Raw genomic sequence first — 23661 nt, forward strand, 5'->3', positions numbered from 1 at the left:
CAGCTTCTGAGGTGTGCAAATGTTCGATTTCAACAAATTTCAAAGATCGGGACGTTGCGTTAGTATTCGTGCGTGTTCAACTCTTTATGATATGACATATGACTTGAACGTGAAGAGTCGCGGCCTCGACCCCACTGACCTTGGAAAAGCTTTCATAGTTGACTGTATGAATCCCAACAGCCACGCTCGTACGCAATCTACTGGAAAGTCGTCTAAGATTGATGGAGTTAGAGCAGCGATTCCCATTCTAACCAACTGGAATGGGATGTTCTAAATACCAAACCAACCTAAATAACCAAACTTCTGTTCTCTTTCTACTGCTATTCCTAAGCTTTCCACCTATATAAACACTATAATACAGAAAGAACAGGTCACAAATACATTGAGAATTGGCAAGGGAATACAGCCTCAGTCTCATTCATTCATTCATTTTCTACCGCTTATCCGAACGTCTCGGGTCACTTGGAGCCTGTGCCTATCTCAGGTGTCATTGGGAATCAAGGCAGGCACGACCCTGGAGGTGTGAGGCGAACGTGCTAACCACTAAGCCACCGTGCCCCCTGCCTCGGCCTCAAGACATTATATGAAAGAAGGTATAAAATAGGTTAAACCAGTGTGGGACTAGTCGACAGGACAGACAAGAATAACCCTGTTCGTTTGATTGAGTGCACATACTTACGGACAGCCTCGCTATGTGCACTGAGGTCATGCCATAGAAACCACACCACACACAGCTCTCTAAAAGCAGCCGAGGTGACACATGGTGTGAACTTCACGTCATGTCGGCAGCCTAATGGACTGTTAATTGCAGAGCATTCATGTTTTCAATCAGTCGGAATCGAATAGCGGGAATCGAGTTAGATGGTAAGGGCTGGACGGCAAATTAAAGCCAATTAAATGTAGAATATAGAATATAGAAATAACACCTAAGTATTCAGTAATCGGTTTTAAACTGACAGACGACGGCTTTAATCCTTCACACTGGGCTTTTTTCGGTTAGAACAATATTACATGAATGGAAAAAAAGCTGATGATTTACTTTAACAGTGTAACAGGTGAGTAATAAACATGATGCGTTATCTGTTATAGGGTTCCGATTACACGTTTAACTTATCGATGAGTATGTTTTTATCCATTTATAGATACAATTAATGTTGCATTGAAACCTCTTTCCAGAACCTCGCTTTCATCCCGAACAACAGCATCAAATAGAGCAACGAATGTGCCTCGTATGCCACAAAATTCCCTTTAATTATCCTCCAGACAGGAAGGAAGCTATTGAGGAAAAACTCTGGGTGTGTCTCAGTCAGATCCCCAGATCCCTAGGTGGTGGATCGGTTTACCGTGTGGCCGGATTCAGGCTCCGGGGTAAGAACCATGACTCTGATGACTCAATTCCCGGCAACATGCCTACATTATTTATTTTCTGTCGTGGTTCTTCAAGCAAGGCCATAAGTTGGCTAGTAGAATTGTTTTTTTGTTTTTTTTTACATTGACAAATAGTCGTTATACGGAAACAAACCATGTAAGTGGAATTTCGAAAACAAAGTTAAAAAATATGAAAATATGACCTCATTAAAGTAGACGCACCCAGTGAAAGCGATTTTCTTTAATATCCTCCTTCCTGTTGGATGGTTGGACTTTGCTGCAAACTTACGTTCATTTCAACCGCTGGACACAGTGATATAAACCCTCCCCATATAAACCCTACAAACATCCAACCTCTACTCAGTAGCAGAAGCATAAAAAGATATGAGAGTTAGGAACAAGTCTGGATTAGTCAATAAATACAGGTCCTGGGAGATCGAGATGTGGATCATGTGAAATTGGGTTCCCATGGAAGAAGAAAAAAAAATCAATCACTTTTCTGACCCAATTGACAGACCGTGGATCATTAGAGAGATTTCTTTATCCAGTTTTTTTTATGAGAACAGCAATCAGCAAGCTATAGAGAGAGAGAAAACTAGTGGAAAATTGGCTTGTCTTTTTCTTGAGCAACCCCAATTAAGGGCTTTGCACTTCCATAAGCGAGATGCTCATAGCATCCGCGATAAGGTTATTGATGGTGCCATTAGGATTGCGTACGCTTGCTTTGCTCAGCATTAGCTAGGTAAAAAGTGTCAGTGTGTTACACTGGTACTGGTATTTGGTAGAACAGCGTAGAGGAAATGTGTCTGTGGCAGAACATCAACATTACATTTACAGCATTTGGCAGATGCCCTTATCTCATTTTTTTTATACAGCTGAGCAATTGAGGGTTAAGGGCCTTGCTCAGGGGCCCAACAGTGGCAGCTTGGTGGACCTGGGATCGAACTCACATACCAAAACATCTTGGCTTCAATTTTATTCTGGGTGTTAAACCTGAATCGTGATAATGTTCAGTTATTCAATTCAATCCCATGGATCTGATGCACGTGTTTGAATGGAGTAAATTCCTACACACACACTTACAGGCCATTGTTAAACACAGCTTATCTTCTGGATTAAAAAAACTGTCCTCAGCCTAGCTTTGGGATTGAGACTGCTAAGCCGTGTGCGAGCATCACACACAGGTTGACCGAACGGTGCGAGAAATGTGGTGTGAAACAGTACATACCTCTTTGGGTAAAGACACCAGGCGATTCCTGTCACAGTTGAAGTTTGAGAGTTTCTTAAGCTTTCCGATGCTTCTTGGCAAACTCTGAGGAAAGCAGATAAAAAGTCACATTTCTACAGACCTGAATCTTTTATGCTGTTATTTTTAGCAGGCTAGTTCAAGTAACTAAGCTGTTGGTGAGAGAAATGTACTGCAAGGTTAGGAAATAAAAGGAAGGCACTCGTTTTAGTATTAAGGTCGACGCCGAGGTCAGTGATAACCTAACAGACAACTTAAGCGCAATCAAGACCCATTAAAATCCACTTCAAGGTCTGTAGACCTTTTAAAACTCAATGAAAAACACTGAATGAGTGTGTGTGAGAGAGAGAGAGAGAGAGAGAGAGAGAGAGAGAGAGAGAGAGAGAGAGAGAGAGAGAGAGAGAGAGAGAGAGAGAGAGTGCACTGCACTCTGCTAACTTGGTAGGGTGGAAACGTATGTGTAGCTCACCAGCAGCTGGTTCTCAGTCAGCACCAGTTCTGTCAGACTTTCGCAGTCGCCGATGCTCTCGGGTAGCTGCATCAGTCGGTTCTGATCCGCTTTCAGAATGGAAAGGCGTTTTAATTTTCCTGTGAGACAGACAGTAGGATTAAAGCCGAAAACCAAAGGTCCCAGGAGAGCTTACGAACACGAGCCAGATATTTTTGAAGCACGTACAGAGACGGCAAAAAAAATAAAAATAAAAATTGTAGGTCAGTAGGTTTAAACAAGTCTAGCTATTGCAATTGAACCAAAACAATCTGCTGTTTAAAACGATCCCTATATGATCTAAAATATCTCACCAATATTTATTTACCCATTATCCAGATCATATCCTACAGTTCTAACTGCCTAATAGTTTTTATGTAGCTTTTATTGTTGGCTTTTAGACGTTGTCTAATAAAGTCATCGATATTGTGATTTTTGTTTGCCATATTTAAAAAAAAAAAGAAAAGAAAGAATTATATTAAATATTGAAAAATAATATTAAAATCATGAGAATATGGTAATGATCATATGAATCTGAGAATGGCATCATGAAATAATTATACTTTGTGCTCACATCGAAGCAGACGTCCAACGTGACAGAATTCTAATCATTAGAATTCATCTGGGGCTATAAAATCTAGTGTAATTAAAGAGTGAGCGAGAAGGTTGTGAGGAGAATGACTGACCGATCCCCTCTGGCAGAGCGTCGATGAGGTTCTGAGACACCAGCAGGTCGGTGAGCAACAGCAGGGAAGCCATTTCCTCTGGAAGGTGCTCCAATTTGTTCTCCGACACATCCAGGCAGAGCAGGTTCTTCATGCTGCCTAGGTCCTGTGAGGAACCAGGAATACAAACACACAGAGTCCAGGTTCAGAACTTCCAAGAAACCAGCCCATAATCTAATGTGTATCCCAGGAAAATTTTTACCTGGTACATAATGATTCCTACACAGACAGGAGGAGGTCAGGTGATCAGTGATGCGTACAAGCATTCAATTAATCTATTCAGTACACCTCCAGGATTTTGCTATAGCATTTATACATGCACAAATGCTGAAACAATATTCTCTGGAGATCACAAATTTTGGAAATTACCACAGATTTTCCTCAGACTTGGGCCGAGACACGTCGCGTGACATCATCACAACACAAATTCAGCCATAGCGCCTTTCTACTCACGTGTGTCCAACAGTAGAATGTTATAACATGCGTCTAAAAGGAGAATCCTGTAAGAATCCACTGACAGATCACTAATACTAACAGTATCTTTAACAGGATCTCACTCACTACAGTATTAAAAGCTTCCCAGAAATGCTGATAATCTGTATGTATATACTAATGTAATGTGACTACTGTGTCCAGTCCTGTTTGTTGATCTACTTCCTTAATCATTTGTATCTGGTATTTGGGCTTGTGGTCAATAACCCAGTTTGGCCTGAACAAAAGCCTTCTGTTTTCCTCCACAATCAATCAATCAATCAATCAATCAACCAATAAATAAATAAAAGTAATCCAATTTACTAAAAATAAGACTAAATATCAGTTTTCACCCACGATTCTTAATTAATCTGGTAGCTTGTTCTTTTTGCAGCATTTTTAGATTCGTTTTCAACCAGAATTTAAAGACGTAATAATACGGATACTGCAATGCTTTAGTGCAAAGAGTAAACATATCCTGCGAAGACTACACTCTGTGTGCGTGTGTGTGTGTGTGTGTGTGTGTGCTCTGATCGAAGCTTTATCTTTCTTTCCTATTACACTTTTTCTTCCATTTATACTTTTTGTTGGAATCTGATGCCATTTGTTGCCGTTTTTTTGTTCGCGTTTTTTGTTTAAGGCTTGATGCTAAAACTAATAAAAACTAATATTCCGTGTTGTGATGGATGTGAATTTGGCTCAGTTCAATTACATTTTATTTATAGCGTATAGTTTTAACAATGGACATAAATAGAAATCTGGACAGAAATACGTACTGTATCTAGATCAAATTCCAAAAAATTTTTTTAAAAAAATAAAAAAAAATTTTTTCCTCTTTGCTCCTTGTACAGAAAAATCTATTTGTATTGTAACTCTACGCTTATTCTACATTTAGTCACAGACAGCATTTCACTACGGTGTGGTTGTGTATGTGAGCGATGAATTTAGACAAACTAATAATAATAATAATTTCATTTGGTGCCAATTCCAGGAGCTGCGTTTTGTAGATAGGGTAAATACCCCTGGGTCTGAACAAGGGATCCTGGAGATGTGAGGCAACAATGTCTCAAAATTATTGTCTTGTTTATAAATACTTAGATATACCGAGTTATAATCCCAGTTATCACACAGTGAATGTTTTGCTCACACTGAAGCCCCTCAGACTCAGAGATTGTCCTAATGAGAGCACTTCAGGAATACTTTACCTTTGGTAGTTCATTCAGCTGGTTTCCATCCAGCCACAGGTCCTTCAAGCTCACAAGGCATCCTATTGTCTCGGGCTGAAAGAAATCAGTGTTGCACGGTTCAGGGGAAAAAACAACACAACAAAAAAACAGGAGTAGGTGACAATCACCAGTATGTGCAGGAATGCAGAGCTATGCAAAATAGCCGTGAAGCAGCATTCTGTTCAGCACATCGCTGCTGCTGCTGCTGCTGCTGCCGAGTCACAAAAATGTGAAAATGCCAAGATGTTGACGGAAAGAATTCGGCAGCTGCGTTTTCTCAAAGGTTTGTGTGAAAAGGCTTTCCGTTAAGTAGCTGCTTGAAATGGAATTCCAAACCCTACAGAATAATACGGCAAAAAAAGAGAAGCGAATAAATAAAGCAGAGCTTACCAGATTATACAGATCATTGTTCCCTACATCAAGTTCTTCCAGTCTGTGGAGCTGGGAAAGGGATCTGAGGAAACAGACAACATCAAAGTGTGAAATCATACACACACACTCTCACACATACATACACACATACACACACTCACTCTCACACATACACACTCACTCTCACACATACACACTCACTCTCACACATACACACGCACTCTCACACACACACACTCACTCTCACACACACACACTCACTCTCACACATACACATACACACACACACACACACGCACGCACACTCTCATACGCAAACGCACGCGCGCACACCCTCACACTCACTCTCACATACACATGCACACACTCTCTCGCGCACGCACGCGTGCACTCTCTCTCGCACACGAACACAAATAACTTTAGCATAGTGTACTTACTCAGGTAAATATGTGAGCATGTTATCTCGGAGTTCCAGTGAAACTAAGTTGATAAGGCTGTTAAGCACAAAAAAAGTCTAATTATGAATTGCATGCACTTTAATTGACAGTTCCACACACACACACAACACAATAATACACAACACACAAATTCATACGAACACAATCTTTTTGTAACTGGTTTAAAATAAAGTGGAGGCAACTTCACATCACTGGACAAACAGACACAGTAACAACATATAGATGCACATATACTTAAAATATAAACATAACATACCCACTTTTTTATTGGTAGCACAAAATGGAGGCAACTTAACTTCATTTGACACAAATACATGAAAATGTAGAAGATTAATTTAGACTCCTTGGTAGATTAAAGTTCACCAGAAAAGCATGGAGTGTTCAGCTGGAATTACAGGTCCATGTATAGAACTACTCTATGTGGGTGGACAACAAATAATGAATACATACAATCTACAAACAACAGCATCGTTCAGGAAAACAACGCTAAAGTGAGTGTTTAGACTTAGTGTGCTAATTATGTAGCATAAACTTATCAATCTGTTTGAATTCAAGAGATTGTTTACATGCCAATTAAACATTAATAGTTCTGCATAATAATGTATTTTAAAAAGTATTAAAAGGTACAGTGGTTAGGTCAGGTAGGGGAGGGGTAGCTCAGTGGTTAGGTCAGGTAAGGGAGGGGTAGCTCAGTGGTTAGGTCAGGTAAGGGAGGGGTAGCTCAGTAGTAAGGTCAAATAGGGGAGGGGTTGCTCAGTGGTTAGGTCAGGTAAGGGAGGGGTAGCTCAGTGGTTAGGTCAGGTAGAGAAGGGGTAGTTCAGTAGTAAGGTCAAATAGGGGAGGGGTAGCTCAGGGGTTAGGTCAGGTAGGGGAGGAATATCACAGTGGTTAGGTCAGGTAAGGGAGGGGTAGCTCAGGGGTTAGGTCAGGTAGGGGAAGGGTAGCTCAGTGGTTAGGTTAGGTAGAGGAGGGGTAGCTCAGGGGTTAGGTCAAGTAAGGGAGGGGTAGCTCAGTAGTAAGGTCAGGTAGGGGAGGAGTAGTTCAGTGGTTAGGTCAGGTAAGGGAGGGGTAGCTCAGTAGTAAGGTCAGGTGGTGGAGGGATAGCTCAGGGGTTAGGTCAGGTGAGGGAGATGTAGCTCAGTAGTAAGGTCAGGTAGGAGAGGAGCAGCTCAGTGGTTAGGTCAGGTAGGGGAGGGGTAGCTCTGGGGTTAGGTCAGGTAGGGGAGGGGTAGCTCTGGGGCTAGGTCCAGTAGGGGAGGGGTAGCTCTGGGGCTAGGTCCGGTAGGGGAGGGGTAGCTCTGGGGCTAAGTCCGGTAGGGGAGGGGTAGCTCTGGGGCTAGGTCCGGTAGGGAAGGGGTAGCTCTGGGGCTAGGTCAGGTAGGGGGTTAGTTAGTTAGTTAGTTAGTTGCTATAATTTACTGCCATGTCAGCTACTGAGGCTATCTTCATGACAAGAACGGTTAATAAGAACTAAAATAATCTAAAATCACAAAGAAATATAGACAAATATAGACAACTTAAATGATTTTTTTACATTAATATATGACAGAAACTCTAACTTTTTCTGATGAAACCTTGTAAAATAGCTCTTTAAATGAATTGGCCTCATAAAATCATTATGTGCAGGACAGTCCAACAAAATGTGCTTGACAGTAAGGGGACTGCTGCAGTACGAGCACTGAATGGGGTCTTCGCCTTTCAGCAAGTATTCATGTGTCAGTCTTGTATGCCTGATTCTACATCTGGTTAAGATCACCTGATCGAATCTTGATTTCATAGGTATTAGAGGCCTGTTAGTAATTTCATGGTGTATTTCAGTTTGTTATTCGACCATGCATTGCATTCCTCAGGTGGGGGGGTAGCTCTGAGGTTAGGTCAGGTAGGGGAGGGGTAGCTCAGGTAAAGGAGTTGTAGCACAGGAGTTAGATCAGGTAAAGGAGGGGTAGCTCTGGGGCTAGGTCAGGTAGGGGAGGGGTAGCTCTGGGGTTAGTTCAGGTAGGGAGGGGTAGCTCAGGTAAAGGTGTTGTAGCTCAGGAATTAGGTCAGGTAAAGGAGTTGTTTATTTACTTGTTTTTATTAATGAACCAGTCACACTTAAGTATTTTTAGTTCCGTTTAATGTTAAGGAATGTCTGCAAGGCAAGTTCATTCCTGTTACCTTTTTCCTGTTTACCATCAAAAACGGTCGCTCCCTCACCAACCTCCCCTTTTTCTCTCTCATGTCATCTCATGTGAAGTAAATAAGACAAACAGCTTTGCATGTTAGCAAGAACCCGATGAAATTCCTCTCTCCTGAAGAGACTCCCATGAGGGAAATGTTTTACATTGTTATATAGCACTGACACCTGCAAGTCCTTTCCATAAAGGTTAAATAAACGTCTGCCCCTTTTTTGTTAAATACTTTTTAATGTATTTATTTTAAGCTTTAGATTTCATGGAGTGTCTGCTATATAACTCCATGTTGCTATAGAAACAATAACATACCATAACAAGCCTATTCATCTAAACTGAAAGGATAGCCGTGTTTGTATGGAAAACTAAGGAGCACGTTCTGAATCAACAGCAACCTGTTCTATATGTTCTGTATTTCCTGTTGTTTGGGCAAAATCAATTCCAGCAGAAGTGTTTATGAAAAACTACTTTTTTTTTCTTTTTCTTTTTTTTTTTTTAAAGTAAGGCCATCCTTAAAAATATTTTGGTTTGCAGTAACCAAAAAAAAAAAGATTTCCAAGTTTCAATGTAAAAAAAAAAAAGGAAAATTTTGGTGATGGTGATTATTTCGGTATGAATTTAAACAAATTAGCATATCGTGACGTCACTGACTGTGTCTTTAACCCTGTGCCTTCATTTGCAACCGCCAAGTTAAAGCAGTGTCGTGCTGTTTTAATGAATATTTTAGATGTATTATGGTGCCTGAACCCGTGTGACTTTGAACGGTAACCGAGAACATTTTGTTTACTGCAGCCGCAGCCATCATTACCAAGCGCGAATCTTTGACTCTGACAGTGAATGAGAGAAAGAGACGAAGTGAACGCACAGGCCATAGTGTGACACCTGGTAAACATAGATGACATCATAGGTTTTTATTTTAAAGAAAGAACGTAGCCTTCGTTTGTATGTAGGCCTAGGCAATTTATGCATTTACAATACTTACTAAAATATAATTAATATTATTTTATTGCTTTTGTATTAATTGTTTGAAGAGTAAAAAAAAAATTGGTCGGTCTTAACGCAAATTTACAACCGGTAAGTCGGTCAAAATAAAAAAATACTGAGTCAGTCCTAAATTGACAGGGTCGGTCGGGTTACAGCAAACAAGAATATTTTTAAGGATGGCCTAACTATATATTCATGTGTTTACTTCTACTACACAGTTTGCATTTAAAAGGAATCAGAACATTAGATGGCCTTAAGTTCCCATTCAATAATTACTGAATACTCCATGTTTTTACAACCTCAACCTTCTTTGAAACTTTGTTTTGGACTGCTCTTAGTAGTGCCTTTGATGGGGCTAAGCTCCAGAGTTAAAGTTTACTGTATAATATTCACCTCAAAGCAGAATAAAAAAAAAAAAAAGAAACCCCAAAAACACAAGTAAGCTAATTCAAAAACAACCCAATTCTGCTTCAGCATACACCCAAACAGCACCAAATCCATCGTTCAAGTTACTTCATTGTGATTTAGTGAGTGTACAAAGCTCAAAGTTCAGCTTAGTCACATTATAGCAAGGAAACACTTAGATTTGAGCTAAGGTCTTAATACCACAAGGTCTTAATAGCCAAATATTTAAAAAAGCTAAGAAAGATATTAAGATTTAGAATACGGTATTCTATACAAAACGTCAAGAATTGCATGCTGTAAAACAATAGCAATTAAATTAATATCTCTGGAATAACTTTATATTCATTCATAAGTCATACTGTCCTTTTTTCAAATAAATAATGTTTAACTTCACGTCCATAAGACGTACGTTCTTACTTAAAGGTGCTCAACGGAGCTTGGATTTAATACTACATCCAGCTGACCGGTAGCACAAGTAGCCATAGCCATTGAACCACCAACCAACTGGGTAGCCAAGACGCAAATAGAGGTAAATCTACAGTATTTCGATCAACAGATAAATGTTCTCTGCTAGAACGCATAGAGTTGTGAGGTCAGATCCCAATTCTGAAATTAAAGACCAAATTTGATTGACAATTTCATTTTTGGAGCCTAAATGCTAGAGAAATTGCGGAAAAAAAGAAGAGAGTAAATCTCCTGCAAATGGTTTCTTGTAATACATTGCCAATGATAGGGGTGGGATAAGGAGAAGAATTATCTAAAAATGAAACAAGCTGCAGGATTAAACACACAGACCGATGTGATTTATAGCTATAAATAATAGCTTCTCAACAATAATCTTAGCATTATTGTGAGATTTCACCCCAGGCCCCACTACCCTCTTCATGGTTTAGTTAAATCAGCATGAAGCAATTTTGCTTTTAGGCATAAACCTGAACTTCAGCCAACAACAATATTTGGTATGATTCCTTCAAAACCCGATAAACCTGGTGTTGGATAATGGAGAAAAATCACCCCGGGTCTCCATAAGGTTTTAAGGAAATGTAAAAGAAATAAAGACAATAGAATTAGATGTAAATATTGCTAACAGACTTATGGACGATCCATGATCAGTTTTCAGAATCAGGGCTAAATTGCAGCTTCATGAGTCATTGTTTGACATGCAGTGCAAGTGGAGCAGCAAACAATCTAACAATATCGGAGTGAGCCGTCAGATTATTGGTCAGATGATTTCAGACCCTTCAGAATTTTTGGTCAGTTTTCAGAGAGTGTGAGCAGTCTCAATAACCGAATTGTGGTGGTGTTCGCATGGCAACAAGCACCAGGTCAACAAAACAGCATAAGAGCATGAAAGCCAGTTTAGCCAAGTTGTGTGGCAATGACATACACTCGTGTATGGTATTTCTTCTTCATCCTTCCATGACCAGCAACCAAAAAAAACAAGAAAATAAATGTTGTTAGGCAACAGACAGCACTTTTTATTTCAAGGGTAAGTGGTATAGGCCCTGAAAATGATAGATTGAGGGCTGAGAAAATGATAAGTACTCTCTAAACTGCTGAAATAGCAAATACAACAGTGTATTGTGCACAATTCATTTTATATTTAATTGCATTATTTAGTGTGAACACTGTAGTCCTCAGCTGAACAGGAACAGAAATTCAAATGAACACTGCAAGTTGGGTCTGACATTCGGTCTAATCTACGATTCTGTTAAACAGACTGCATTAAATCCTTGATCTCTGATAATAGTAAGTTGCAAATGAACAGCTTCAAATGTCCAGAGATCTAAAATTTAAACAAATAATTTTACACATTAATACATTTATGCTAATTAGATTTCTAAAACATTCAGAGAACTTCTGCATTTTTATTCATGTATAGTTTGAGGAACAGACACGGTCTCAAAATAAAGGAAGCAAAGTGGAAACTGTTTGTCTGCTGCCTGGCCACAGCTCTGGATTGTCACTGATTAACTGAAATTAAGCCTGTTCTAAGATCATGACCTAATTTTTCAACAAGAATTGGAACAGGCGTTTGCCCAAATGGGTTGGATACTCTGTCCCACCCTAAAAGGCCAAATCTGCCCTTGAAAGTACTCCTATTACATACAAAGCAACATACAAATGTTATTTTTAGGTGCACCACCACTAGCACATCTAGCAGTTCAGTGACCAGAACATGCTATAATGTACATAATCACACTACACTGAGGGTGGAGTCTGAGCTGCCTCTAGATATTTTCAGACAGTCGTTTTCAAGTCTGCTTTTCTTTGATTAACATTCATTATCTGTGAAATGTATTAAGAAAGGAGGAACATCACTTAACCAATACTCTGTTAAACATTTTCTTTCGTGCTAGAATCTACCAACAGCATCTTTTCCTTTGCCCATTTTACTCCTCTATTCCTTTCAAAAAGTTTCTCAAAATTGCAAAGGGATCTTCTGTGCCCGCTTCAAGTCGAAGTTAGGATCTGGTCTCTGACCGGATCATTGAAATCTAAAGGTATTCTTTTGTTGATTTGTGGATGTGTGCTTTGGGTCATTGATTTAATAGAAAGCTAAATATCTTTCCTCATCTTCAGCTGTTAAACAGATGCACAGGAGTTAGCCCTACCCATGACTGCCTCTAGCTTGAATACAAATCTAGTTCCTGCCTAAAAGAAGCAGTCCCATTACACAATGCTGCCACCACCTTGCTTTTTCCCCCCTAAAACATTTCTATTTGACATTTTTTGACAAATAAAATATGGTTTTAAAGCCACGCTATATTGTACGCTTGCTGAACGCATGACGTGTAATTTTTTCTGGCTTAAAATGGTACAATACAATAAACGGTTTAGCCTGAACCGGGCTGAGCTAAAGCCCTCTTGGATAAAAATGCTTCAAAAGTTCCACCAGTCATGGAGGACAAGTAAAAAATATCAAGGAGATTTAAGACGTTCATTTGATCGTATGCAAAGACACGTAATTCCTGAGGTAAAACGGGAATAATGCTTTGAAGTGCAGTCTTGTTCGCCTCTTATTCAAATCATCCAGTCACTTTGATGATAATCATTAGATTTCAGGTCTTTGCTTCATACAATTCTTTCATGTAACTTCATGAAAAGGTCTCGGCTAGAAGGAGGCGTGTCAAATATCACTTCAAATAAGGAACTATTTTGGCATAGACACTAATTGTGAGTTTGCTTGAAACCGGTCTTACCATGTTCGTGCAAAAAAAAATTTAAATAAATAAATAAAACAAATAAATGAATAAAGGGGAGAGAAAGTTTTCTAAACATCAATCGGTGAATAGAATTATATTTTTTTGTGAATTTTGAATCATATAGGTTAAAAAAAAGAATTTGCATATTGTTAGATGGCTTTTTTTTTCTAATTCAAATCTATTTGTTACACTATACGCATTATACGCTATATGTTAGCAAAAGACTGTTAAAGACTTAAAAGACACTGCTTTTAAATGATCCCTTGACTCAGTACAATAAGGACAGGGCTGTAATGTAATTCCTTTAAGTGCCTAGAGAAACACAGATCTTTGGAAATAACCCAGATTGCTCCCCCTTGATTGCTTGCAAGATAGAGCAAAGAAGTTTGCGGAAATTACACAGGAAATGAACAGAGTAATGGTGATAGAGAGATGGAAACAGAAGGAAACAGAACTGGCATACAAATAACACAAAACTGCCAGATGTTGTATTTACTGCAGAATCATTAAAGTGCAATGAACTAAGGGTTTATGGTAGTATTCGTGTATTGATAGTTTATTGATCATTTTTAACCAAGAGCTTGGACATAAAGAAAAAAATAAAAATAAAAAGGAAAAAGTTAGTATGGGAAATATATTAAAACTGTCAGCTTAAAAAAAAACTCACAAAATGTTAAAAGGTTGTGCCATTTTTTAAAATTAAATGTTGGAAAGGATGTTCAAAAATATAAAAAATAAAAAGCACCTTGGAGGGAAATGTGCCACAATGGCAGGTCTCAGGAAACATCCAGCAATTAAAAATTCAGCAGAATCAACTAGAATGTTTTTTTTTTTTATTTTAACACATACCTGATAAATCTAGCTATTGTTAATATTCTTGCAATGTCCCTATGGGGGTCATTAACAAAATGGTCAGCAATATCTGTGCTTTTTCCCCTCCATCAACAGGCAAAAAGGAAATGTGTGCTTACTTTCCAATGTTATCAGGAAGCGCTTGTAAAGAAATGTCATTGATGGAAAGACATGTTAGGTTCCGCAATTCGGCAAAGCTGTCCGGCAATCTGGGGGGGATAAAAAGTAAAAGTGAGAGAGAGAGAGAGAGAGAGAGAGAGAGAGAGAGAGAGAGAGAGAGAGAGAGAGAGAGAGAGACAGAGACAGAGAGAAAGAGAAAGAGAGAGAAAGAGAAAGAGAGAGGGGGAGAGAGAGACAGACAGAGAGAAAGAGAGAGAGAGAGAGAGAGAGAGAGAGAGAGAGAGAGAGAGAGAGAGAGAGAGAGAGACAGAGAGAAAGAGAAAGAGAGAGAAAGAGAAAGAGAGAGGGGGAGAGAGAGACAGACAGACAGAGAGAAAGAGAGAGAGAGAGAGAGAGAGAGAGAGAGAGAGAGAGAGAGAAACAGAGAGAGAAAGAGAAAGAGAGAGAGAGAGAGACAGAGAGAAAGAGAGGGAGAGAGAGATGGGGGGGGAGACAGACAGACAGACAAAGAGAAAGAGTGTATGAGTTTCCATTCACTAAAATGAAAAATTTAATATTTCTAAAACATTACATGGTTTTGAAAATATATAAAATAGTCAGACTAAATGGCTAAAAATGCCTGTGTGCATCACTGGCACAGATCTGTGAGAGACAGGCAATAACAGCTTAAGCACTATGACCGTGTGAACTAACAAATCTGCTAATAAACAAAGTCGATCTGATCCGAAACCATTTTGAAATCCAATCAGTATTTCACCGCAACTACAGCCAAGTCCCAGAGCTGTTAGGGTTCAGTTAAGCCAAAAAGTTTTAAAGTGAACAGCGCAATCAGTGCGAGAACACTCGTACTAATCAAAAAATAAATAAAAAATGCCAGCGATGCAAGATGTGCAATCACCTTAAATCAGACCCTATAGTTCTCATGGATGAACAGACGGATTCAAATGAAATCAAACATCATTTAAATGGAGCGGAAAGAAAAAAAGAAAAAAAAACATGAAATGCACAAACAATACTTATAAAAAGAAAGGAAATAGTTAACGGCGGTCAATCACTAATACTCTCACTGATTATTTGTCTGAGAGAGAAAAGTGAATGTGTTAATATGAATGCGGTTTGTGTTAAGTGATACAGGCGTCTTCCATTTACCGTGTCAAAGGGTTGCCGCTGAAGTCTGCCACTTGAAGGGCTTTGCAAAAGGAGATGTTTTCTGGGATCTCGATAATGTCTGCGGAAAATAAAAAGTTGGTTATACAATTAAACTCATTATTATTACAAAATGCACTTTTTTTTAATCTGTATTTTAATCTGATCAGTAATTGCAATGGATCTATTTGTTGCAGGAAGTGCACACGGATACAGAAGCGGGTCAAAGTTCAATCCTTTTTGCTAGAAATGTTTAACAAAACCGCTTCGAGTCAGCCCCGGTGCTTACGGACACCAGGCACGAAACGCAAAACGGACTCAAACAGCCATTTAAGTCCATTTGAGCTGCCCGCAAAATTACGGCACATCCTTTGCCAAACATGGAGTCCAGGTTATAAAATTGGCGTATAAAACTTGAACAGCGGATCAGAAAAAGGAGTAATTATGATCCAGGCCATGTTCCCAGCACAGAAATATTCCCAGTGATGGCCGTGCCATAGCTAAGCTCAGAGGGCTTAAAATAAAAAAAAAATAAAAACTGACAAGATGCAAAAAATACACAGGGTGTGTGCAAGCTAGTGTGTGGGAACAGAGTCTGAAGAAAAAGAGCTGCTGTTTAGTATAATAAGGCCTCCGGGATAGAAAAAAATCAGATATTACAAAAAGAAAAGGATTGTGTTATTAGTAGATTTGGTGTTTGAAAGTTTTTAAATCTTTAATGAGCTCGTGGTGTTATATTGGGAAAAGTGTCAGTGTTTTTTTACTTTTTACTTTTCACTTTTTTCGTTAATCCAAAAAGTAGAGTTAAGCTCTACAAAACAGGATGGTTTTTGTAATGGTTTCTTACATCAGTATCCCTCCGTTCTACATTTCAACATATTTCAAACAACCTGGAACCAAAATAAACTTAAATCGATCATTAAGCTACACAAAACAACCCATAATTAGTAATGAATTAAAACAAATAAACAATATATTTTTTCTGACTATATTTTTCTGATCTACTTTAATATATACTTAAATAAATAAATCAAAAAGCACTATATATATATATATATATATATATATATATATATATATATATATATATATATATAGAGAGAGAGAGAGAGAGAGAGAGAGAGAGAGAGAGAGAGAGAGAGAGAGAGAGAGAGAGAGAGAGAGAAAGAGAGAGAGTGCCTTATTATTTTTATTCACTTTTTTATTTATTTTATTAAACATATTTTAATTATCTTGATTTTATCTACTACTTTTTTTTGGTGCAGACGTACAAAGCATTTCACTACGTCGTACTGTGTATGATGACAAATAAAATTGTGGGACAAAATTTTATATAGTTTGCCAAATTATTAACAACTGAAATAAAATAAAAAAAAGCATGCAGAAAATGAGTGATTGTATATTTGATTATTCACCCCAGAGAAGCAGCCAGGTAGGCTGAAGGTATCTCTGATGGAGCTGAAGACAACTAGAGCCCAGACTCTACAATATGCTGTGCTTTATATAAAGGACTGAGGAACCATATGAAATCCCAAAGCATGTTAGCGACTCAGCGAACGTGAGGAAATCGTTTCTCCGATCCGATACCAAGATCAGACTTTGTGACCTTGACACAAAGCATTATGTTTGGCAGAAACCAAACAGTGCTAATCACACTGAGAACGTCATTTCCACAGTGAAGCACGATGGTGGTAGCATCATCATGGCTCACTGCCTTGGCCTTGGCTTTTTTCAATGAGTTATTCCCTCCTTATCTTTCATGACCAGGTCAACTATTTCTGAGTAATGGCCTTCTCGACGTAGAGTCAAGGCTGTGCCATGCTCTTTCCATTTCTTAAGAACAAACGTAATAAATTTCAGGGGATTTACAGCAACGGGGGTGAAGACTTTTGGTTTCATTTGATTTTTTGCAAATAACCAAACACCTAGATTTGTTTTCCATCAATTGAATGACTATTTTGTGTAGGTTAAGGACATGAGAATTCCAAATTGTACTACAAAATGTGGAAAAATTCAGGGTGGGAAATACTTATACAAGCCACCTTATAGGTACTAGATACTAGGATCTTTTGGGATTCATTTGGGAACAGAAAATAATAGAAAATCCTTTGAATGCAGGATGTTTTTGCAAAATGGATACAAAGATAAGACAAAAACGTACCAAGGAGGCTGCCGAGAGACCTACGACAACATCTGTACAAATATTGACTTCCTGCCTGTGCGCTCGTATAACCTCTTCAATCCTCATGTGATTATCGCTTACATGTTTTCTTTTTTGAAAAATTTGAAAAAACAGAAACAAAAAACAAAACAACACAAGACACAAAAACACGAGACTACTTATTAGCTAAAGCCCACCAGACCTTCGGTAAAGCACGGTGGTGGTAGCATGCTTCTTTTCAAGGGCTCAAGTCAGGATAAAGTTAATAAAGCTCAAGCGTTCTACCGTAAAGAAGTTGTACTAACCTAAGTATAAAGTGTGTGACCTCAAATACAAAGGAGAAACCGGGGTCACTTACCGTTGCGCGAGACATCGAGCTCTACAAGTTGCATGAAGTTGGCTATCTCAGGAGGAAGTCTCTGGATCTCGTTGTCGCTCAGTCCCAGCTTTCTTAATTTTACCAGCTGGAAGAATTGCTGAAAGACAGCAAGCAAACATCATTTCTATGAGCAATCAAGTGCCGGTAAAGTCCTATTTACAGTCTTGTTATTATCTATTCAGATCAGATCTCCTACTTCTCAATGGAGCTGGGTTCCTCAACGCGTATTGTATTCAATGTGCTTTTTTTACCCCACTAATTGTGTATTAGAAAACTGCTCGACTAGAATGCACCAAGTGTACTGGGATGTGTATCATCCCCAAATAGGAAAACGAATCATTTCCAAAAAAAAGATGAAAAAGGGTGAACGTAATCATCGGCAGTGACATTTACATACAGGAACAGGACGTCCCTCCAAAACATGTCTGGGAGGCTGCTGAGACCTAAATATACATTCAAAACAATAATTACAAGATGCTGACAAAACAACACTGAAAGCATCACATACTTATCGCAAACTTTTTTTAAATTCAAATTCTATGTACAGAAAGGGTGTGAGGGGGAAAAAGAAAAACGCCTCCGTCACGGAGCTGAAACGGTTGAAGCATAAAACAGTCTGAAACTGTCTGTAGAAATGCCACGATCGATTCCTTTTCCAAAAAGAACAGTTAAGCAATTAAGCTTGTCCAGTGGCCCGGCAAAACAGCCCTGTGTATCTGCGCGCCGCTGATGTAATCGGCCGTTTAACTCTTTATCTGCCCTACTTCTACAACGACCTTTCCTGTGTGGTGTTTATCACGACTGCGGTCTTAACCACCGTGTTAGAGGAACTATATAGTCTTCACCTGGCTTGTCTATGAATGGAAGTAAACGGCAGAAAATCACATTCGGAAAAGATGTCCAGATACCGACATGTTTTGTAGCTCCTGAAGTTTTGTTCGGCTTATATATATTATTCATAAAGAAGTGCTTCGCTGCCTTGATAAAAACCCAAAAAGTTAACAATAATGAAAAAAAAAAAATGCATGTTTTTCTTCCCTCGGTGTCAGTTATTCTTCCTTTTTGCCAGCACACACATAATAGGATAAATAAATCCATTCTTTATTGAAGCCCTGACATAAGCTGTCATACTGCGTTCAAATCCCAGTGCAATTCTTGAGCAGAGAAAGTGAAAGAATTCAATTTGGCTTCATGATTTCCGAGGCTCTTGAGACGGGGTGAAGCTGCTAGTCATCAGAGGCTGCGTACACGGTGTGAACTCGCACCTTCAAAGTCAATCCTGTTTAATGCAGGGAAAACTACACCACAGATGATCTGGTGTCTGGGTTGACCCAATGTGTCGCAGTTTGTGTTATCGTAAACATCACTGCGAGAATTTTTTTTTAATTGTATAGGGTTTTTAACAATTCACATTGTCTCAAAGCAGCTTTACAGAAGTATAGAAACAGATTAACAATTCGAAAAGTTTAATATGAAGTTACTATACATCTCGAACGTCTATCCCAAATGAGCAAGCCTGAGGCGACGGTGGCAAGGAAAAAACTCCCTGAGACGTCATGAGGGAGAGAACCAGGGCTCGGAAAGGGAACCTCATCCTTACTTGGGTGACACTGGACAGTAAATAATGTAAATGTTAAAAATGTCCTTTTTGCAGCAGTTTGTAGTTGAGTGGAATTAAGCAAGCAAGAGCTCCTGAGGAACTAACAGTTCAGCGTCATTTCTGAGTTCACCACAGACTTAACACTAATCCCTTACTGCCGAAGTCTTCACGTGACTGCTGATGAAGACCCGACCGAGCAATTTCATTGTTCCGACTGTTGATTTTACGTGACGTTTAGAATAAAAGCCCATGACAAGGCACTAATCAAGTAAGGACAGAATCTTTTACATAATAGTCAGATGGGATAAGAAATGTCAGTTTTCACAATAGCAACACTTTCAACACTGTACATTGATTAATTATTTCTCTTTTGAGCTACCTTACTAGGAGCAATATATTCATTAAAAATCTGTGTTCATTAAAAGAAACATGAAGAGTCCTTTAAGACTGGGACGTATGAAAGGGCCACGAGATTCTGATGAACAATGAGGCGTAAGAGATTACACAGCAGCAGTTCATCGAGAGAGAAGAAGAAAAAAAAGAGGAGGAAGGAAAAAGGCCACTTAGTTCCTTGTCGGCGTTATTCAGATGCTAGCGTTTTAGCGAACAAGCTACGATCACGTCACAAAAGAGAGGCTCAGATAAGAAGAATTCATTTCCTCTCTTTGTGAGCTCTAATAGACGCTACATCAGAGCAATCGGCTTCTACTCCAAGCTCTAAGAGATTACAGGGTTTACTTCACTTAAAAACTCGCTAATGGGAAACGTACAAAGTTTAACTAGCTAGCAGCTCTGACGTGATTTTTGAAGGAACTCTCTCATTGCATCATTGCATTCTTTGTGTTTATTTGGATTGGTTTGATGCCTCATCTGTGCAGAGCAGAGAGTTTTATTTATCTGAAGACATGTAAGAATACAAGAATACAGTACTTATCCATCAGTAAAGTGAAAAGCAGACACTTTATAACCCCAGCCGTTCTCCTTTGAAATGAAAAAGAGTACTATTCGAGTCACAGTAGATGAGGTTTGTTGTTGCAATGATGACAGCGCCAAGCAAACAAATAATAACTTTTACTGGTTAACATTAGCAAACATTATTGTGACGGATAAAATAAAGTCAAGTAGCAATACAGATCGACTTGATGCGAGTACACTATTTTCTCCCATTTCCACATGGGTTTCCTTCGGGTTTTGTCCAACTTCCCAAAAAATAAGCATGACTGTGTCACCCCGACTTGGATGAAACACTTAGATGGATGTAGATGGATGAATGAATCTTCGGGCCAGAAACGTGCCTAATTTTACTTACTGAAGCATTAAGTTTTAAACTGGAGTATTCTAGGATGGAGTTTTCAGGATTTCTTCAGTGTTAGCTAAGTGAAGTCTGGCATCAGAACTGTGACCGCGTGTTATATTTAATAAACCAGTGAATGAATATAAAAAACCGCCACAGTTTCTCACTGACATGATGACACACAGCGCAACTGCAACTCTGATTGTTAAATATTGTACATACAAATGAAACCGAGTATTCAGATCCACGTCCGCCTCTCTACTTTTTGCGTCACCTCAACTTTCACCGCTGACAGTTTCCCAGAAGAGAAAATCCTGCGATCCGTGACAGTCGACGCTTCTCCTTACTCCCAGACTTTGACACTCTGACAAAACTGCTCGTAGTTGTCGCATAAATTTTCTCTTTAAAATAAATCCATCATATTATAATGATTTCATGCCGTGCAAAAATTTGTGCACCATCCTACAAAATAACGAAAAAGAACAGCAGTGTTTTCAGGAGATTTGGGGGTAAAGTTCCTTCAGTATCACAATCTACATAGAAAAATGGTCATCCCACCTTCATTTAATGTTCAACATAATGGATCTCGCTGTACGACAGACACAAAATGTTATCCAATTCCAAAGAAATGCATCCAACAGATATGATCGATGTTTTAATTCAGATTTAAATTTAAAAACACAAAATAAAAGGGTAACATATGACCAGGGTATGTGGGTTTAGAAGTTTGGCCTATGCCTTCGACGCCGTATCTGAGAACGGCCAGACAGAACGAATCAGCTCGGCTCCTGAGTAACTAAATCCCACCGAGTGTCACTGTGTTGAAAATGGTTGCAACGAGTGTCAGACAAAAATCTCACTTGTCCTGTTCCTCGAGCTCAGCCTGCAAGCTGTAAAGTCTCCTGAGAGACACTGTACTGTACCCACAGCAACAAGCAGAGCTCACTGGTACGCTCATAACATTAGTACACCGTTTCTTAAAATTCACCTAAAAAAAAACATGCAGATCTCCATTACACTGCAAGCGATTAGCATATATTTACATCTCGGTTGAAGAGATTTGGAACCAAACTTCTATTTCAGACTGCAAGAACTGTTGCTAATTTACTGTCTAAAGAGTAAACAAAACCGAGCTTGCTTTCAACCTTTAAGTGTTATGTTACTTACATTACCAAACAGCTGAGGTTGCAAATTAGCATATTCTATTAATATATTTAGGTCATTCAATAAAAGCAGCAGCTCTTGCTTAAAATAGTAGGAGGGAAAAAAGTGGCCTTTTTAAGCTGTAATGCAAAAATGAATTTATTTTTTTTTTTACATATATTTGGGGACAGTTATTGTGTAATGTGCAAAACTCAAAAGGTTCAAATCTGAGTTTAAAGCCACCAGTTTCGATCTAACAAAGACTCAAGTAAACGATCGGTCAAAAAAAAAAAGATGACTACAGTGAGAATAGTTCTTCTCTTTGCATACTGTGATTTGAAATGTAATTCATGGCATAAACAAAGGGAGAGGAAGAGCTGAACGGGTTTATAAGGCGTTAAGTGGAAAAATAAATAGCCTAGATTTGGTGCATTAATATTGCGAACGGGACAAGATGGTCATATTTAAATCGTCCGCCTTTAATGCAAAAAAGCAGATTTTTTTTCTGCCTTTATTTTCTCCCCAGTTCGGTCTTGCCGATTCGCATCTTATTTGCTAGCTACCGACCGCCATTAAGACACGTTTCACTCTACGTTCTTCCACATACCTAAGCTCACAAACACTCGCGATTGGCTAGCGCTACAGTGATTGACAGGCGAGTCAGTCGGAGCATCCCGTGCCTCCTGATTCAGCTCCTGGGGAAATCTAAAAACCGGATTGTGATGAAAGAAGACGAGAAAGAAAACTAGCACTACTGGAAACGTGACGCTTTGTCATTTCTGTCTGCTGTGCTCTTGAGGTGTTTACACTGCAGGGAAATGCCGCAGTCAATAACGTTTCAATCTGCCACGCCCATACAGGTGTGTTCCGTGTGTGCGCGCGTGTGTAGATTCACAGCATCCCTTATTAACAATCCAATGAGTTTAAGAAATCTCTGATTGAAGTATCATTAAGAGGTTTTATTGCCGTACTTTATTACAACTTGAAGCTTTTTTTAAAAACACGACAGCTACGGATAACAAATAGGCTCCATCTCTGCTCGGTTTGCTCGCTGCCACTCCTGTTTGCTCTCCAAACAGCTAAACAGCTTCATTAACTTAACCAAACACGCCATCACGCAGCAGTCTGTACAATGAGACACAGGGAATAAAACAGCAGGTCTGTTCAGGAATGGCAAAAATGTCCTGGTGTCTATAGGTGCCACGTTCCCCTGCATTGTGTTGTGAACTTTAAGACCATAGACCCATCATCAGCTCCATGTCTAAACTCCGCTTACATTATGATTTGTACATAGCCACACAGCCACCAGGGCCTGCATGAAATTTGAACTATTTCTGGACTGTCCTCATGGCATGCTGCACTTTCCACATTCTCACATTTTACATTTGTTGAACAGGTTTCTTTCCTCCTGCTTCACCCCCCATTTCTGTTCAGACTTCAACCGTACTACTTATTTCAGGAAACCATTTTCTTATGGTTTTCTATTCTCTACTTGTACATTTCCTGTCATAGGGTGTAGGGTATCGTTGGCTACCCTTTTTATGAGGATTATTACCTTATAGGCTTTCTTTCCAATGCATTTTAACACCCGAAAAAAAACTGCACATAATTACACATTATGCACTTTATTCATAATCATCAGTAACTGCACTGTTTTGTGTGCTGCATTTATTTTCTTAAGACATTTTCCTCTATTTTTTCACTGTACAGCTAATGCCACTTCATTTCACTTTTCTAATGTATCTTATTTTAATCTTATTCCATTACATTTTATCCGATATTACATTTTTACCATATTACTTTTTTTTAATCTTTTTTCTATCCTATTCTATTGATTATATTTTAGC

The 23661-nt window shown here is 38.9% G+C and overlaps 1 protein-coding gene across 1 annotated transcript in view; it reads right to left on the minus strand.

The window, feature by feature from the left end:
• The window catches only part of lrrc1 (leucine rich repeat containing 1), a 36170-nt gene that overhangs the window by 6074 nt on the left and 6435 nt on the right, over window positions 1-23661 (minus strand). The window contains exons 2-10 of the mRNA XM_027165899.2: window positions 17757-17874; window positions 15241-15319; window positions 14091-14180; window positions 6333-6389; window positions 5914-5977; window positions 5503-5577; window positions 3788-3932; window positions 3084-3202; window positions 2597-2680 (exon numbers count right to left, since the gene is read on the minus strand). Of these exons, the coding sequence (XP_027021700.2) occupies window positions 2597-2680; window positions 3084-3202; window positions 3788-3932; window positions 5503-5577; window positions 5914-5977; window positions 6333-6389; window positions 14091-14180; window positions 15241-15319; window positions 17757-17874 (831 nt within the window). The remainder of the gene's footprint in view (window positions 1-2596; window positions 2681-3083; window positions 3203-3787; window positions 3933-5502; window positions 5578-5913; window positions 5978-6332; window positions 6390-14090; window positions 14181-15240; window positions 15320-17756; window positions 17875-23661) is intronic.

Source organism: Tachysurus fulvidraco, chromosome 4, assembly GCF_022655615.1.
Source record: "Tachysurus fulvidraco isolate hzauxx_2018 chromosome 4, HZAU_PFXX_2.0, whole genome shotgun sequence".
Taxonomy (NCBI): Eukaryota; Metazoa; Chordata; class Actinopteri; order Siluriformes; family Bagridae; genus Tachysurus; species Tachysurus fulvidraco.